This window comes from Macaca thibetana, chromosome 2 (assembly GCF_024542745.1).
Source record: "Macaca thibetana thibetana isolate TM-01 chromosome 2, ASM2454274v1, whole genome shotgun sequence".
NCBI classification, from domain to species: domain Eukaryota; kingdom Metazoa; phylum Chordata; class Mammalia; order Primates; family Cercopithecidae; genus Macaca; species Macaca thibetana.
The window spans coordinates 152,531,592-152,549,731 of NC_065579.1; the positions used below are offsets into that span (position 1 = coordinate 152,531,592).

The 18,140-nt window shown below is 43.2% G+C and overlaps 2 protein-coding genes across 2 annotated transcripts in view; one reads left to right on the top strand and one right to left on the bottom strand.

The window, feature by feature from the left end:
• The window catches only part of ILDR1 (immunoglobulin like domain containing receptor 1), a 35,327-nt gene extending 23,250 nt beyond the window's left edge, over nucleotides 1-12,077 (top strand). Inside the window, exons 6-8 of the mRNA XM_050781873.1 lie at nucleotides 5,681-5,812; nucleotides 6,026-6,846; nucleotides 11,583-12,077. Coding sequence (XP_050637830.1) covers nucleotides 5,681-5,812; nucleotides 6,026-6,846; nucleotides 11,583-11,624 — 995 coding nt within the window. The 3' untranslated portion in view covers nucleotides 11,625-12,077. The remainder of the gene's footprint in view (nucleotides 1-5,680; nucleotides 5,813-6,025; nucleotides 6,847-11,582) is intronic.
• FAM162A (family with sequence similarity 162 member A) overlaps nucleotides 1-18,140 on the bottom strand; it is a 569,879-nt gene that overhangs the window by 407,166 nt on the left and 144,573 nt on the right. The gene's annotated exons all lie outside the window — the stretch shown is intronic.

Consider the following 18,140-nt stretch of genomic DNA (forward strand, 5'->3'; position numbering starts at 1 on the left):
TTCCTTAAGAAGTGGGGGGCAGCAATGAAACAAATGATTATACACTTGTGAAACTTTAGTTAGTGCCCAGCAAATCTATATTTTACATAAGATAAAGTGAATATTAGAAAAGGGGAAAAGAGGAATTAGACTTTATCTTGTCTTTGTTCTGTACCTGGGAAGATAAGCTAGTAATTGACATTATCCACGTGGAGTCTTTTGAAAGGGCTGGTCACTGTGGGTGGGGATATAATGAGATGAGTCTGACCTCCCATCCTGTCATCGCCATGAACTTAGCTTCCAAGGTTTCTCTGGGGTCCCCTTGGCCAAGAAGGGGTCTGTTAGTTATTTGGGGGCTTAGAACTTTATTTGTATTTCTTATCTCAAAAGTTCCCAGGTGATGTGCTGCTGCTGGTAGAGGGGCCACACTTTGAGAATCCTTGAGTTAGGGCAAGGGAAGAGGGAGCAGATGATCTTGCTTTCCATGTAATCTTCCTTTGGACTAATGTCTGATCCTTTAAAACAGAACTGTAACAGAATTATGCCATAAAAAATGTTGGCTACAGAATACATGGTAAAGGCAAAATAATACAAAATTATTCTATAAAGATATTTTCTTGATCAAATAGATGGAATAGTGCCAACTGCGTTAAATAGAAGGTTTTTAATTTTTTTTTTTGCTTTTGTTTTCAATAATATTTCCTCTTCCTAATGATCTAAATAAAGTACTATATTGTAGGAAATTTGAGAAATTCAGGAAAATGTAATGACTCATCTGAGTACCCAGAGATAACACTTTTATCAGTTTGATCCATTTGAAAGGAAATGTTTTTAGGGAAAAATAATGAATGACCTATTAAGATAGAAACAAAATCTGATCTACAATGTGAAGAAAGTTGGTGGCCTGAGTCTGGTTTTGGGACTATGCTCCAAAGTTGCTGTCTTACAGGAAAAGAGAACTAACTTCTATTGGGTGTCTGACATGTAGTCCCCTTGCATACATTTCCTCACTGAATCCTCACAACCACCCTAGAAGGCAGATGTCATCCCTATTTAACAGACAGGAGACCAAAGGTCAGAAAAGCCCCACAGCTAGGAAATAGCAGTGGCTTTGCAGAGTCGAATCCATGTTCATCTGACTTGTGAAAGTCTGCATTCCTATAGCAGAGACTGCCGCAGTCTCTGTAGGTGGATCACTGTGGGATTGGCTAAGACACCATAGGAGGGGAAAAGTTACGGAGGATGCAACATTGGACTGCAGGGCTCCCTACCTTTCAGGGACCTTAGGGAGGAGGCCATGGAGAGGTCACTGTCACTGGAGTAATAATATGCAGGATGAGATAAGAAAAACCCGCCCAAGATGGCTGCTTAGACTCCCTAGGTTCGTGGGGCACTAAAAGCAGGCAAGACTGGGGACAAAGCTAACACAGATGATAAGTGCATCCGTTATTAGTAAACTAATAAATGGAGGTTCTGGGGGAGAGTTGTTTCTCCTGAGGGATTAGGTTCATTTTTTAAAACTAGTAAAATCAAGAACTGCAGACCACAAAGATCCCTGAACTTGGGCCGATGATGTCACTTTCAAAGTGAGTCACTGGAGCAGACTGTCCTGAGAAGTTTGTTGACAAGAAGAATTGCATGGAAGGGCATGAGTTATTAAAGAAAGCTCTTTGGTTAGAGGAGTAAGGGGTTATTGTTGGTGTTTGGAGAATAAGGTGATCCTAAACATGTTTATAAGCAACGAACCAAGGTTAATATCAAGTGAGTAAAGTGAAGCATTAAGAAGTGAGGTGGTCACTGATGAGTGATGAAGCTGGTAGGAGTGGCCTCAGCCCTACAAGGAAAGAACTGGCCTTAGAGAGTGGAAGGGAAAGGGAAGCAGCCTAGCCTCTGAAGACAGAAAGGAAGTCATTAAAATGTGGAGGATGATTAAGATGTAAGGGAGGAAGCTGAGGGAGCTCACATCTTCCGACTCAATTTCAGCAAATCAAAATTCTAGATGCAGAAGGAAGCTTCAAGAAACATGTCAGTGATTCTTGAACTTCTTTGATCACATCCCACCTCCCCAACCTGCTCCCACTTTCTAGTGAGAGTTAAAGGATTAGAGAGGAGAAAAATGAAAATACGACCAAATTTTAGTAACCCTTGATAGTTCACCTAGTAGTGGTAAACAGCCCTCAGTAGGACTTAAAGATAGACGTTTTTGAAATGGAAACGTACTTTTTCTGTGGAAACTGGAGAAACGCCTTTCATCCCTAGAGCAGTTACTGGCCCTCCTTACTGCAGAACCTCCAGGCATGCCCTGCAGTATGCCACAGCCACGGTGAGAATCTCTGATGTCTCCTACCCCATCTCCTTCCACCTCACAGCTGAAGGAAGTGAAATCGAGGGAGGTTTTTCCACAATTACTGTGTTACAGCCTGTTAGCAGTGGGCCCTGGACTAAACCTAGGTTTCTTGGCTCCATGTTCAGGGCTGGTTCCTCTTCCTTAATAGAGATGAAGTCATTAGCAGAAAGTTCACTGGCAGGGGAAGACCTAAGAGGTGGGGAATGTTTAAGTTGCTGCTATAGAGGAGGGAATGCATGTTTGAGAGGTCAAGAAGGAAAGCCCTATTGGGAGGAGGGCTATTTGAGGTCAGTTGCCTGGTTGGGACCCAGAAGCATCTGCTGGTGGTTGCCTAAAGCTAAAATGACGAGAGTTCAAAGAGGCATGGGATTCTAGGAAGCACCTGAGGATGTCCCAGAAATGACTGATCAGTCAAATCAGGGAGGACTGGTAGTTTTGGAGAAAGCAAATAGACTGAATGACCATAGGTTAAAAGAAGGGCAAGGGCTGGGCGTGGTGGCTCACGCCTGTAATCCCAATACTTTGGGAGGCCAAGGCAGGTGGATCGCCTGAGGTCAAGAGTTCAAGAGCAGCCTGGCCAACATGGTGAAACCCCATCTCTACTAAAAATACAAAAATTAGCGGAGCATGGTGGCGGGCGCCTATAATCCCAGCTACTTGGGAGGCTGAGACAGAAGAATCACTTGAACCCTAGAGGCGAAGGTTACAGTGAGCCGAGATGGTGCCATTGCACTCCAGCCTGGGTGACAGAGCAAGACTCCGTCTCAGAAAAATAAATAAATGAATAAATAAATAAATAAATAAAAGAAGGGCAAGAATGGGTTCTGTAAGAGTGGAGGGGGGATGGTAAGGGATGGTGAACAAAGTGTTGTTGAGAGTCCTCAGCAGTCAATTCCAAGTTGATTCCTACATTGTTGAAACAGGGAGCTTGTTGAAAATACAAATTTTCTTGCCTTGCATTAGACCAACTGAAGGAGGGTCCCTGGGAATGAGGCTCAGAAAGCTGTAGTTTTAAGGGTGACTAAGGCAGACTTTACTCCACTGAGGTTAAGAGATAACTTATTGGGAGTCTTTTGCAGCTTTGTTGCCTTGTCCAGGTTTGTTAATTTTATTGCCTATCTGATTCCCCATTAGGTGAGCAACAGATACCCCTGAGAGCCTAGACATCCCTTGAGGCTGTTTTCAGGGATGCGGGGGAAAGCAGGCAAGAGAAAAACTCAAAGACTGTGTCTTCCATCCTATTTCATTAGTTTTAGTGCAACAAGGAAGGGGGAGACCCTGGAAAAAAGGTTGTAGTAACTAAGGAAGCAGGTGAGTTAATCTCTGGACCGTGTGAAAAAACTCGGGGAAATGTCAGAAACACTCATTGAGGATCTGGAAGGGTTGTTAGAGAGTTATTTGTGGAGGGGGTCCCTTTAGTGAAAAAAATCATTTGAGGAGCAAAGAGGAAGCACAACTCTGCCTTTCTCCCTGATTGAAGGAAGCAGGAGAAGGAGTGGCTAAATGGGAATAGGACCATCTGGAAGAGGCAAGGATTCCATTAAAGGGGTACAGTGGGTAGGGTTGTTCTCCTTGGAATCAGATGTCCCCAGGCCATGGAAGGAGAGACTAGTCTGGAGTGGACTTTGAAAGGTCTGTAGCTGAGTTAGAGAGAGGTAAATTGAGGAGGTGCCTGCAGGGAAGGTTTTTTGCTTCATCACAGAAAATAAAGGAGTCTGGGGACTCGGAGGTATGGCACACAAAGAGCGTAGGCTTGAGCGTCGCACAGGTTCACATCCTGGCTCTGCCAGTCTAGCTATGGGACCTTAGGCTGGGAAGGTAATCTCTCTGAGCCCCACTTCCTCATTGGATTCCCAGATGAAGAGATTTTTCAGAGAACTAGTTAGCTTACGTAAGGTAAATTACATGTATAAGGCTGGGCATTCCAGTATGTGTGTTGGTGGTGGCCAGTAGAGGGAGCTGGGGAGCGGCAGCTCTGCAGAGGGAGAGGGCAGCTCTGAGCCTGTGGACCTGTCTTCAGGGAGGCTCGAGGCTATCAGTTGGCATGAAGGTGTAGCTGCTGGGGGAGCTGCAAGTTTGCATCTGATTTCCTCCAGGCTAGGCCGTGACTCACACTGAGGGTTGACGCTCCGGACACTTCTGGGGACTCTCTTACAATCACTTCCTGTTGTGCTGGGAGTTTCATACTGGAATCACTGGGCAGCCCACTGGATGACCCCTTTGCTGCTGGCCTTGGCAAACCCTACACCCTATGTGACTGTGTTCAGGATGCCAGCTTTCTGCCCCCTTCTGTGCCTGGGCCCTGCTGTTTTAGGGGTGGCCACAGGGCCCAGGGAAGCAAGGAGGAACTGAGAATGCCAGGCTGGGGCCTATCCTTGTTCACACTGAGGCCGGCACTTCCTGCCCTCAACGTACAGGTACGCGTCCAACACTCATGGATAGGCAGAGCACTTAGGAAACATGAGGCACTCAGCCACAACTACCCCAAAATAGAAAAGCATGAACAAAAACAATGAAATGCTTTTGTTTTTAATTAGTACTCACTGTGGGTTGTATGCCTCAGACCAGCCCCACCTAAGGGGCTGGAGTGACATTTCTATGGATCCTTGCACTACTTTTTTATATGATTTTCTTTGCCATAAAGGAAATAGTATTTCTCATCCCCCTTCCCTGCCTCTACCCCACCCCTTAGAAATTCCCCTACTTAGGGACAATCTCAATAAGGTGAGGAGAAGAGTAGAAAGGACCCACTGGAATCTACTTGAGCTTTTTGCACACCCTTGCCTTCTTCCCACAAATTTTCTTCCATCCAGGGTTGGCGTGCCAGCTAGAAACACTCTTCCATATAATTGCCAAGTAATTCTGCCCATTATCTTCAGTATCATGCCCTTCCCTTTTTCTTTCACTCTTCGAGCAGATGCCACCAGGCCCTGACTCACAGCCTCCTCTAAGCCCTTTGCATCTGTACCTTCTGTTTCTGGCCTTTGGCTTCTAGTTTTGTTGGCCTATGGCCCAGTAATTCATTGTATGCTAGTATCCATGAATCTACCTGTGCATTTTGGGTGACCTTAGGAATGGGCAAGATGATGAAATGATTTTGAGGCTAGGAAGTCAAGTTTTAAGAATATACTTTCCTGGGATACAGAAGTTGCAGTCTTGAAGAGAATTTAGTTCCAGCTCCTCGCCAGGGGGACATTTAATTTACTACCCCCTTAACCCTTACTCCCATGCAAGATAGGTGAGAACGGACAAGAGAAGCTGGCCTCTTGCAGGGCCCCTAGGTGGAGAGAAGTGAAGTGGGAGGTGTGGGGCTTGCCTGGCTGAGGGTCTGCATTTCTCCTTCTTCCCCTGCAGCCCTGGCCCGCCACCGCTACATGAAGCAGGCCCAGGCCCTAGGTCCTCAGATGATGGAAAAACCCCTGTACTGGGGGGCGGACAGGAGCTCCCAGGTTTCATCTTATCCAATGCACCCGCTGCTGCAGCGAGGTAAACTCTTCCAGAGATTTGGGGTAGGGGAGGGCAGAGGGCAAGGGCAGGAACATGGGCTACATCAAGGCCTCCGTGACCAATGTGGCGGGCATCTTCATGATGGAGGATGGGAGGGAGTCATGCTAACCAATGTCACATTTTGATGTCCTGATTCTGAGGTGTATGTTTTGGGCCATTTGTTCTATATGTCATGTCCTTGTTTCCATTCAGATTTGTCCCTGCGGTCCAGCCTCCCTCAGATGCCAATGACCCAGACCACCAATCACCCTCCCATCACCAATGGTGTCCTGGAGTATTTGGAGAAAGAACTGCGGAACCTCAACCTGGCACAGCCTCTGCCCCCTGACCTCAAAGCCAGATTTGGCCATCCCTGCAGCATGCTGTCCTCCCTGGGCTCCGAGGTCGTGGAACGCAGAATCATCCACCTGCCCCCACTGATCAGAGACCTGTCATCCTCAAGGAGGACCAGTGACTCCCTGCACCAGCAGTGGCTCACCCCAATTCACTCCAGGCCCTGGGATCTGAGAGATGGGAGAAGGCAGCACCATTACCCTGATTTCCACCAGGAGCTCCAGGACCGGGGGCCAAAGTCTTGGGCATTGGAAAGAAGAGAACTGGACCCATCGTGGAGTGGAAGGCACCGTAGCTCTAGGCTGAATGGGTCACCCATACACTGGTCAGACAGGGACAGCCTAAGCGATGTCCCCTCGTCCAGCGAGGCACACTGGCGGCCGAGCCACCCTCCTTTCAGGAGCCGCTGTCAGGAGAGGCCCCACAGGCTCAGCCCCCGGGAGAGCACTCAGAGGCACGGGAGACGACGCAGGCACCGCAGCTACTCTCCTCCCCTGCCCTCTGGCCTCAGTTCCTGGAGCTCTGAAGAGGACAAGAAGAGGCAGCCCCAGAGCTGGGGGGCCCATCGCCGCCGCTCGCACTCCCCACACTGGCCCGAGGAGAAGCCACCTAGCTACCGCTCACTGGATGTCACTCCAGGCAAGAATAGCAGGAAAAAAGGGAGTGTGGAGAAGCGCTCGGTGAGCCTGGGGCATCCTGCTGAGGGTCGGGCATGGGCAGAGAGGACCCTCCAGCCAGGCATGACCACAGCCAACACAGGCTGCCTCTCATTCTGCCACAGAGGGTGCCTCCTCCCCGGTTTGCCCAAATTACACTGTGGGCTGGGTGGACTACCTCTTGCTAAAGCTAAAGAAATCAAGCGCGTGCAGAGTGCAGGGGAGAGTTCGCTGCCTGTGAAGCGCCTTCTCACCATCGCTTCGGCTGTCATCGCAGTCCTGTGGGGCAAGCCAAGCGGGGTCACGGGAGAAAATAAGGCTCAGCATGATTAAGCACCTTGCAAGCTATGAGCTAGGACTTGAATGCAGGTCGTTGTGGCTAAAGCCTCACCTCCTTTCACAGCTGCTTTGCTTTCTTTAGTTAGCAACCCATTTCCATACCCCAAATTAGAACACTGGGCCTGACAGAAGGCGCTTGTTAAGTCAGCATTCAAGGCCCTGGTATATGTGAGGTTGGGACCCTCTGAGACATCCCCTGGAAGGGACCATTAAACTGATTTTTAAAACCCTGATATTCCATATACAGGCCAAAACATTAAGATTCTGTGGATAGGCAAGATGCCAACAGGTGCCAGACATAGGTAAAAGGGGAACACAGAAGGGCGTAGGCCTTTAGGGCCTCTGGATGCAGATCTTTTGTGTTGTTTTAAAGAAGTGACTTTAAAAATTATTTGGGGCTGGGCGCAGTGGCTCACGCCTGTCATCCCAGCAGTTTGGGAGGCCGAGGCAGGTGGATCACCTGAGGTCAGGAGTTTGAGACCAGCCTGGCCAACATGGTGAAACCCTGTCTCTGCTAAAAATATAAAAAAAAAATTAGCTGGGTGTGGTGGCACATGCCTGTAATCCCAGCTACTTGGGAGGCTGAGGCAGGAGAATTACTTGAATCTGGGAAGAGGAGGTTGCAGTGAGCTGAGATCGTGCCATTGCACTCCAGCCTGGGTGACAAGAACAAAACTCTGTCTCAAAAAAAAAAAAAATTTTTTTAATTAATACATCCAAATGACAGCATTCCTTTAATGTTGCCACTTTGCAAAGCTATGTTGCCATTGCTCAAAAACATTAATAAACTACCTCAGAGCCAACTTACAGGCTACCCATGAAGATCTTTTCTCTATTTGACCAAAATCCTTTTCTCTTTCGCTTCTGTTGAGATAGTCAAAGGTATATGCAGTAGCTCTGAAAGAAGTTCCCGGAGCAGAGAGATATTATAAAAGAAGAACTGTAGTCTCTCACAGGTTTTGAAGGATACAACTCTCATTTGGAAGTACATGTTCTGCCGTGAGTTTTTTAAAAACTCAATCACACACATGGTGTGTGCAAAGGAGCAGGCCTCTTAGGAGAGCCACAGTGCTGCTCTTTCTAGAGCAGAACCTTGGTGAGAGTGATTTGTGAGGAAGGTAGCAAAGACCAGCAGGCATTTCTGTAATAATCAATGGCAATTATATCATCTTCTCACACATGTCCCTTGAGTGATAAGGATCAACAATAGTGAAAATAGCTACTCCTTACTAAGCGGTACTGAGTTATAGACATCTTATATAACATCTTACTTAATCCTCACAACCACCCTGTGTGTTTTGTACTATTATCCTCATTTACAGATGATACAACTGTTTCTTCTGTGTTACCAGTAAGAAAATTACATCCTGAAAGAAAACACAGTCAAAGCTGGGACAGTCACACCTCCTTTACTCATGTTGTGACTAAACCAGGTCTCTTCATTATAACAATAACAACAACAAAGTTAAGATCCAGTTTTGGACCCCAAATCTACAGGCTATCTTCTTCTAAGTTAAATTATTTTCTGTAAGTTAAATTATGTGGCTTCTTGTAAGTGAGAGAAGGGTGAGGAACACCAGTTATATTCCAGACACTGGATAAGCCCTTTAAGCCCTTTCCAAACTTTCTTTTTTTCTTTTTGAGACAGAGTCTCGCTCTGTCGCCAGGCTGGAGTGCAGTGGCGCGATCTCGGCTCTCTGCATCTTCCGCCTCCCCAGTTCAAGCAATTCTCCAGCCTCAGCCTCCTGAGTAGCTGGGACTACAGGCATATGCCAGCACGCCCGGCTAATTTTTGTATTTTTAGTATAGACAGGGTTTCACCATGTTGGCCAGGATAGTCTCAATCTCTTGACCTTGTGATCCACCTGCCTCGGCCTCCCAAAGTGCTGGGATTACAGGCATGAGCCACCGTGCCTGGCCTCCAAGTTTCATTTCATTTAATCCTCACAACTATGGGAGGCTCAGAGAGGTTGAGTAGCATGCCCAAAGCCACACAGCCAATAGGGAGTGAAGCTCAGGTTTGAATTGCACTTTGATTCTCAAGCCTGTGCCCTTTCTGCCTCCTTAGAGGAGTATAGTCAAGTGCAGTGGCATGTACCGATAGTCCCAGCTACTCAGAAGGATAGGAGGATCACTTGAGCCCAGGTTCTAGGCTCAGTGAGCCATGATTGCACCACTGCACTCCAGCCTGAGCAACAGAATGTGACCTTGACTCAGAAAAAAAGGAAAGAGAGAAAGAGATTATCATTTGGAGTCATTGATATCTTCTGGTGACTTTATTTCTTCCTCATTTTCTGAAAATATCACAGCTTCCTTTACCACCTACCACAACCAAACCAAATTTTCAATTGTAAAGTTACTCCCAAGAAGCAAAGATTTTGTACAAGAAATTGTAAAAGCCTCCATTGTTTGGAGTTTCTTTGAGCTTATCTCCCAAGGAGCTATCACTTTACTTATCACATTCAACTTTCCATTCATATTCTGACAGTGAGCAGAGGCCCAGGACCAAAGCTCGATTTGGGAGATTGCTCAGTTTGAAGGGCACTGTGTTTAGTTTGTTTTGTTTGTAACTTAAATTTTGAATGCCTTTACTGAGGCAAAGTCTGCAGGGCCAAAGTCATGCTCTTCCCTCCTCTCCTTGGGCTGGCTGCTGCTTCTTACACAGGCTGCCTTCCTAGCCTCTGAAGTCATTAGAGCTTGTAATGAAACATCATAATACAACTGGGCCTCTAGATGGGGACCTTCCATCATGCAGCACTGGAAGTTTCTGTTTACTGCTTGAGTTGATAAGATGTATCACTATTTTCCTAAAGCAGGCTTTCAGCAGTTACAGCTTTACCATAACTTTTTATAAAATGCTTATTTAAAATACTTTATTTGGCATTTAGAGAAACATAAATGGAACAATTATTTTTTGGTGTTCATGTGGAACCTTCTCTCTCAAGAGTAATGTTTAACAAATAGATACCGACAAACAAGGGCTTCCATACAGATGATTTCATGGGAACCTGAAATAGGTAGAAACTATATGTTACACAGTGCCCATGAGAAAATAGAAGTTATATTGAGGGATCTTCCACCCAACTTCAGAACCAGGATTCCAGCCAAGATCTTCTCAATTCAGGTCTGGTGGCCTTTTCACTCCACTGAAGCTATAACCTCAGAAATATAAGGAGCAAAAACTTCAAGCTTTTACCTTCAGTGATTACAGACTTGTGTGGCCCAGGCTCCTGGACTCCTTCCAATCAATTATCTTTCTTTCTAATCTTGTCCTAAGACATTCTCAAAGTATTTCTGGCTTGTTCCAAACTTGGCCAGTATACACCTGTTCTAATACAAGAGAAAGCCAAGGTGTTCTTTCTTCTCCAACCTAAATTCAAACTTTCTGTAGAGAATCCCAGCTTTTTTCTTGACTTTTTGATTTAATTTTTAGAAAGTTTTATGTTGGCATTCTTAATCTCCTACTTTCAACAAAATGTCTACTCCTTGATCATGTCTAGGTTTTCTTTTAGCAAACTTGGACAAGTTCCTTTTACTGCATTTCATTGTCTTCTATTATGTCAGAGAACATTTATCCTGCAGTATTTTGATTAGAAATCATGACCCCTGAAACTCACTTTCCTGATAAATTGGAAACTTTCTTTTTTATAGCAACATGAATGTACATACATATGTGATCCCTTTTGAGCAGTATATTTTAGGACAGATACCTTGTTTTCCTATTTCAAATAAGATGAGGAAGGTCACATTCATGGACCACAACTATAGATATTCAAAACTTAAATAAAATGATCCCCTACCATAGCTAGAGAAATACGAGAAATGTCAACCACAGTTCTTCACCCTCACCAAGGAAGTGGAAAAAGCCCAAAGACCAAGTAGAGTGGAATAACTTCTAAAAAAAAAAGCCACTTAGTATGGTCAGGAAGAAGTAATTAGTGATCTTTGAAAAACAACTTCAGAGAAATACTAAGGTTTGAAGCCAAACTTTTTAGAAGAAGGCTGGGAAGGAATGATTCAGGAGATTATAAAAAGGAAAAAGAGAACTGAGCAATGTCTTTATGAATGAATGGGAGGGAGATGGACTGGAGAATGGAACAGGGTACCACTTTTTGAGTCTCAGGGAGACTTGAAGGTATTAGAAAACAGAGCAAGAGGCAGAGTGAATTAGACTGGATTAAATGTTCAGAAATTAAAGGTATTTGAGGGAGTCTCCAGAGAGGTAAGCAAGAAAAACCTAAGCCTAGGGAGAGAGATTGGTTTCATGAAGAGTAAAGAAGTATTTTTTAGGTTCAGATCTGCTGTCCTGGCAGCCACCACCCACTTAGGATTTATGAATCAAGCACACCTTATGTGTTACATGCATAGACAGATTACACTGACTGGATTTTTGTGTGTGTGTGTATTCTTCTATTCCCCAGGAGAAAGACAGCTCTCATAGCGGAAGGAGTGTGGTCATTTAGTCACCAAGCACACAGCACAACTTCTGTGGCTACTTCTCGGCTTCTACGTGTCATCAGCATCACCTAGATTTCCAGCTGACTTGGGACCTGCAAGTCTGAATCTAAAAGTTTTGGCTTAGATTCTGAGAATCAAATAGAAGAATTTTAAATACAAGATTTTGAGATTGGGTGTAGTGGCTCACACCTGTAATCCCAGCACTTTGGGAGGCTAAGGTGAGAGAATCACTTGAGACTAGGAGTTTGTTTGTTTGTTTTTTTTATACTTTGAGTTCTAGGGTACATGTGCATAACGTGCAGGTTTGTTACATATGTATACTTGTGCCATGTTGGTGTGCTGCACCCATCAACTCGTCAGTACCCATCAACTCGTCATTTACATCAGGTATAACTCCCAATGCAATCCCTCCCCCCTACCCCCTCCCCATGATAGGCCCCGGTGTGTGATGTTCCCCTTCCCGAGTCCAAGTGATCTCATTGTTCAGTTCCCACCTATGAGTGAGAACATGCGGTGTTTGGTTTTCTGTTCTTGTGATAGTTTGCTAAGAATGATGGTTTCCAGCTGCATCCATGTCCCTACAAAGGACACAAACTCATCCTTTTTGATGGCTGCATAGTATTCCATGGTGTATATGTGCCACATTTTCTTAATCCAGTCTGTCACTGATGGACATTTGGGTTGATTCCAAGTCTTTGCTATTGTGAATAGTGCTGCAATAAACATACGTGTGCATGTGTCTTTATAGCAGCATGATTTATAATCCTTTGGGTATATATGCAGTAATGGGATGGCTGGGTCATATGGTACATCTAGTTCTAGATCCTTGAGGAATCGCCATACTGTTTTCCATAATGGTTGAACTAGTTTACAATCCCACCAACAGTGTAAAAGTGTTCCTATTTCTCCACATCCTCTCCAGCACCTGTTGTTTCCTGACTTTTTAATGATCGCCATTCTAACTGGTGTGAGATGGTATCTCATTGTGGTTTTGATTTGCATTTCTCTGATGGCCAGTGATGATGAGCATTTTTTCATGTGTCTGTTGGCTGTATGAATGTCTTCTTTTGAGAAATGTCTGTTCATATCCTTTGCCCACTTTTTGATGGGGTTGTTTGTTTTTTTCTTGTAAATTTGTTTGAGTTCTTTGTAGGTTCTGGATATTAGCCCTTTGTCAGATGAGTAGATTGCAAAAATTTTCTCCCATTCTGTAGGTTGCCTGTTCACTCTGATGGTAGTTTCTTTTGCTGTGCAGAAGCTCTTTAGTTTAATGAGATCCCATTTGTCAATTTTGGCTTTTGCTGCTGTTGCTTTTGGTGTTTTAGACATGAAGTCTTTGCCCATGCCTATGTCCTGAATGGTACTACCTAGGAGACTAGGAGTTCAAGATCAGTCTGGGAAACATAGTGAGAACCCATCTGTACAAAAAAAAAAAAAAAAAAACAAATTTGGGTATGGTGGCATGCACTTGTAGTCCCAGCTGCTCAAGAGGCTGAGGCAGGAGGATCCCTTGAGCCCAGGAGTGCAAGGCTGCAATGAGCCAGGATCCCATGATCACACATCTGTTCTCCAGCCTGGGCAATAGAGCAAGTCCCCATCACTAAATAAAACCAAAAAGCCAAAAAAGAAAAAAGTTAGAGTGTGAGGAATTACCAACTATAGTTTTAGCCTTGGTTCATGCTCTCTTTCATATTTATATAGTCTCTGACTTGTAATGGACCCTGACTGCAATGTGATTCCTCAGAAACTTAGTAGCCTGAGTCTTTCAGTAGATTACACTGCCCAGAACCATGGCCATTCTCAGAGTGAGAACTTGGGAATTTTTAAGAAGAAATCAAACACGTTTCAGGAAGAGGAAATCTATGGAGTATTATAGGGACATTCCCATGGGAATGTGTCTTCCTCCATGGCAGGTCTTGAGGGTCCTTTCTTGTTAGGAGTTTATCCTGCCATCCCCATGCCCAGTCCTGAGGTTCCAGTCAGAGATGGCATAGGAAATACCCCAGCCATGTGCCACTCATGGACTATTTATTATAAGTGTAGAAAATCACAGAGAAGCAGTTTTGCACCATTCTTGTTCCTGTGCCTTGTTTTCCTCTTGGTCCTTTTTACCTGTATATCTAATTTATATGTTCGTATATATTGTGTATTGATTGAAGTCACTTTAAATCCTTCTTGGGAATGACACAGTATATAAATAAGAAAGAAAGAAAGAAACCATACCAAGCTGAACGTGCTGCCCCAAATAAATATCTGCTTTCCTACTCTGGTGCATTTGATTGGATTAAGCCACCTTCACCACTAAAGTTCAGAGAAGACCCCGACCAACCTAGGGAGTTCTGGAGCTACCATTCTCCTGGCACTACTCAGCCTTTCAGAGCTGAGATTTCCCAAGCAGAAGCATCCAGGCAGGTCTTGCCACTCAGAGGGCCCCAGGAAGAAAGGACTGTATTTTCACTATAATAGGCTCTACCACCCACTCCCATTTTTCTCAGCTCCTTTGGAGGCTTCATGAATCCATGTGTGCTTGATGTAGAGATCCACACTGAGCAGACTGGAAGGAGATGGCCTGAGTGGAGGACAGTGTGTGTGTATGTTCCTCAACAGTATCCTTATGTGCTCACTTTAGATCCTATTTATTGACACATCCATTTTCCCCCAGTCTCATTAATTTAATTACATGTGGAGAAAATAGGTTAAATTTCTGCATTAGGTAGACTTCTCTGGGATTTTTGATTATTCATTTGTAATTGGATCTAAATTAGCAAAAAATATATATATTTACAGATAATGTAGACATAACATTCAGTAGGTGAGAGACTTCTGGTCTGGACAAGATGGCATTGTCCCATTTCCCCTGCTATGCCCTGCTAAGCACAACTTAATACATTTTGGAAATGGTACAGGGAAAAACCAAAGGAGAATTCTAAAGGGTGTTAAGAGGAAAGCAGGCTGGTTTGAAAACCCAGGACCAGAAGAACAGCACAGAGGCAGGGCATCTTATATCCCCCTAACTATCAGAAGGTGTTTCCTCACTTTCCATCTAGCAGCATAAGGTAGCCCAGTAGCTCACTCTTCCCCCTGAACCTAATGGAGTCCCTCTGGCAACCTCAGGCAGAGGGACTGATTGGAAGTCCTAAAAAAATAAGTGACCAGGGGAAACCCCTTCTTCCCTGCTGGGTCAGAAACTCCTCTTTTCCAAGGAAAGATACTGAGGTGGACAGGAGGAGCCAGTATGAGAAACGTAGGAAAAACAGGTGGTCCAGTTGAGGAAGCCTTTTTGTACAGGCCTAACACTCTCCTCTCCTGCCCAGAGATACTAGGATCGGCTGGTAGAACCAGGAAAAGGGATCTGTCATAGCCAACATCCCTGAAGCCAGCAACCTGATCACAGAAGCCACTTTGTAGAAGCAAGACTCTCCTCCCAGGAGAGATATCTGGGCAGCTAGAGGCACCTGCAGGATTTGTCATAGCCCGACCTCACCAAGAGATACCTGGCAACCCAGTCGGAGAAATTCCTTCCGCCCTTTCAGGCAGCACTAACAGAGACCAGTGGGAGCCCTAGATAAACCAAGCAACTAAAATAACACTACAAGGGCTCTGAAAATTAAGCTGCCATTAGAATTACGGCCCACAAAAGTAGGCTAAAACTGTATGCTAAACCTAAACAGAGTGACTCCTTGTAAAATAAAATATTTAAATAGAAATGAGTCTCCTAACATAATAGGCAAAGTATTCAGAGTGCAAATCAAGAACTAATAAAATCACAACTTGAATGAAAAAGGCAATCAATGGATTCCAGCAGAGATGAACCAGATATTGGAATTATCTGATAAGAATTTTAAAGCAGGCATCATAAAAACAATGCAACAATCAATTACAAATTCTCTTGAAACATGAAAAAAACAGAAAAACCTCAGAAAAATAGAAGTTTTATCAAAAGGAAACATGAAAATTATAGGACTGAAAAATACAATAACAAACTGAAAACTCACTGGATAGGTTTAATAGTATGGTAGAGATGATGGGAGATAAAATCTGTGAACTTGAGGACAGAACAATAGAATTTACCCAATCTGAACAATAGATTAAATAGAGAAAATAAACTGGAAAAAATAAACAAACCTCAGGGACCTATGGAACAATAACAAAATATCCAGCATTCATATTATCGGAGTAACAGAAAGCAAAGGAGAAAAAGGATAGGGATGAATGAGTATTTGAAGAAATAAGGCTGGAAACATTCCCAATTATATAGAAGACACTAACTTAGAGATTCAAGAAGCTGGATGAATCCCACAGAAGAAAAAAAAATTCCATGCCCAGGCACATTATAAATTTTTGAAAACTAAAGACAAAGTCCTGAAAGCAGCAAGTGAGAAATAGTGCATTACTTGTAGGGGAACACCAATTTGAATGGATTTCTCATCTGAATCCATAAATAAGGAAGTGGCCAAATATTTTTTAAGGGATGAAAGAAAAGAATTGTCTCCTGTAATTCTAGATCTGGCAAAACTATCTTTTAGGAATGAAAGGATTATAAAAACATTCACAGATGAAAGAAAACTAAAAGATTTTGTGACTAGCCAGTCTACCCTTCAAAGATTAGCTAAAGGAAATTCTTCAAACAGAAAAGAAATTGTAAAAGAAGGAAACTTAGAACATCGGGAAGGAAGAAGAAACAATAGAGCAGAAATATGGGTTCATACAATAGACAATTTTTTCCTTATGGGTTTTAGAGAATATATTTTATGATTGAAACAAAAATTGGAACATCATCTGATACTTAAAACAATGATATTTAAAGGTGGGGAATCCAAAGGGACCTAAATGGAAGTGAGGTTTCCACACTTCATTTGAAGTGGTGAATATTGATACTAGTACATTGTTATAAGTAGCATGTGTAACACCCAGAGCAACCACTCTGAAAACTATACAAAGTGACAAACTCAGAAGTATTATAAATAAATCAAGATGGAATCTAAAACATGTTTAAATAAGCTGCAGAAAGGCAAGAAAGATAAAAAGAAATGAGAACCAGAGGAGACAAATAGAAAATAAATAACAAAATAACAGACTAAAGTGCTAAAATGTCAGTAAATACCACACCTTAAATATAAATGGTCTAAATACACCAATCAAAAGACAGAGACTGGTAGAGTTAAAAACCATCCATAATCCAACTATGTGCTGCATATAAGAAACTTATTTCAAGTTCAAACACAGGTGAGTTGAAAGTAAAAAAGGGTGGAAAAAGATCTATCACATACACATTAATAATTTTTTTAAAAAACAGGAGTAGCAATAGTAGTGTCTGATAAAGTAGACTGCAAAGCAAAGAAAATTACCAAAACAAAGAGGGATATTATATAATGATAAGAGAATCAATTAGGAAGACACATTATACTAAATGCATACAAACTAAACCATAGAGCCTTAAATACCTGAAGCAGCAACTGATAAAGCTGAAATGAGAAATAGAAGAATCTATAATTATGGTTGGGAATTTCAACATCATTCTCCCCTTTCTCCAGTAACTAATAGAACTATGAAGTAGAAAAATCACCAGGATATGGAAAATCTGAGCCACACAATCAACAGGGTCTAATTAACATTTATAAGACATACCGCCTAACAATACATTTTTCTCAATTGCCCATGCACTATTCATCAAATAGAAAAAGACATAAAACATATAGTAAACTTGACAAATTTAAAAGAATTGCAATCATGTGCTCTGGCCATAATGAAATTAAACTGAAAATCTCTAACAAAGACAACAGGAAACTCTTGAAACACTTGAAAGTTAAATAACATACTTCTAGATAATCTATGGGTCAAACAGGGAGTCTCAAAGGAAATTAAAGAATAAATGGATATTGGGGGAACCAGCCCCCAATATTTCAATGTAGGTTCTTTTCTATTTTCCCTAAGTGTCAGCCTTTCTGAGAAATAAAGAGAAAGAGTACAAAAGCGAGAAATTTTACAGCTGGGTCTCAGGGGGTGACATCACATGTTGACAGGTTCCATCATGCCCCCAAGCTGCAAAACCAACAAGTTTTTATTAGCAATTTTCAAAGGGGAGGGAGCATATGAATAGGGTGCGGGTCACAGAGATCACATGCTTCAAAAGGCAATAAAATATCACAAGGCAAATGGGGGCAGAGCAAGATCACAAGGCCAGGGCAAAATTAGAATTGCTGATGAGGTTTCATGTCCCACTATGCACGCATTGTCATTGATAAACATCTTAACAGGAAACAGGGTTCGAGAGCAGACAACCAGTCTGACTGCAATTCACCAGGCTGCAATTTCCTAATCCTAGCAAGCCTAAAGGCACTGTAGGAGACCAGGGCATAGTTTATCCCTTATCTTCACCTGCATAAGACAGACACTCCCAGAGCGGCCATTTTAGAGGCCTTCCTCTGGGAATGCATTCTTTCCCAGGTCTGTTCCTTGCTGAAAAAAAGAATCAGCATTATTTCTCCTATTGGCTTTTGCAGGAGAAGAAATATGACTCT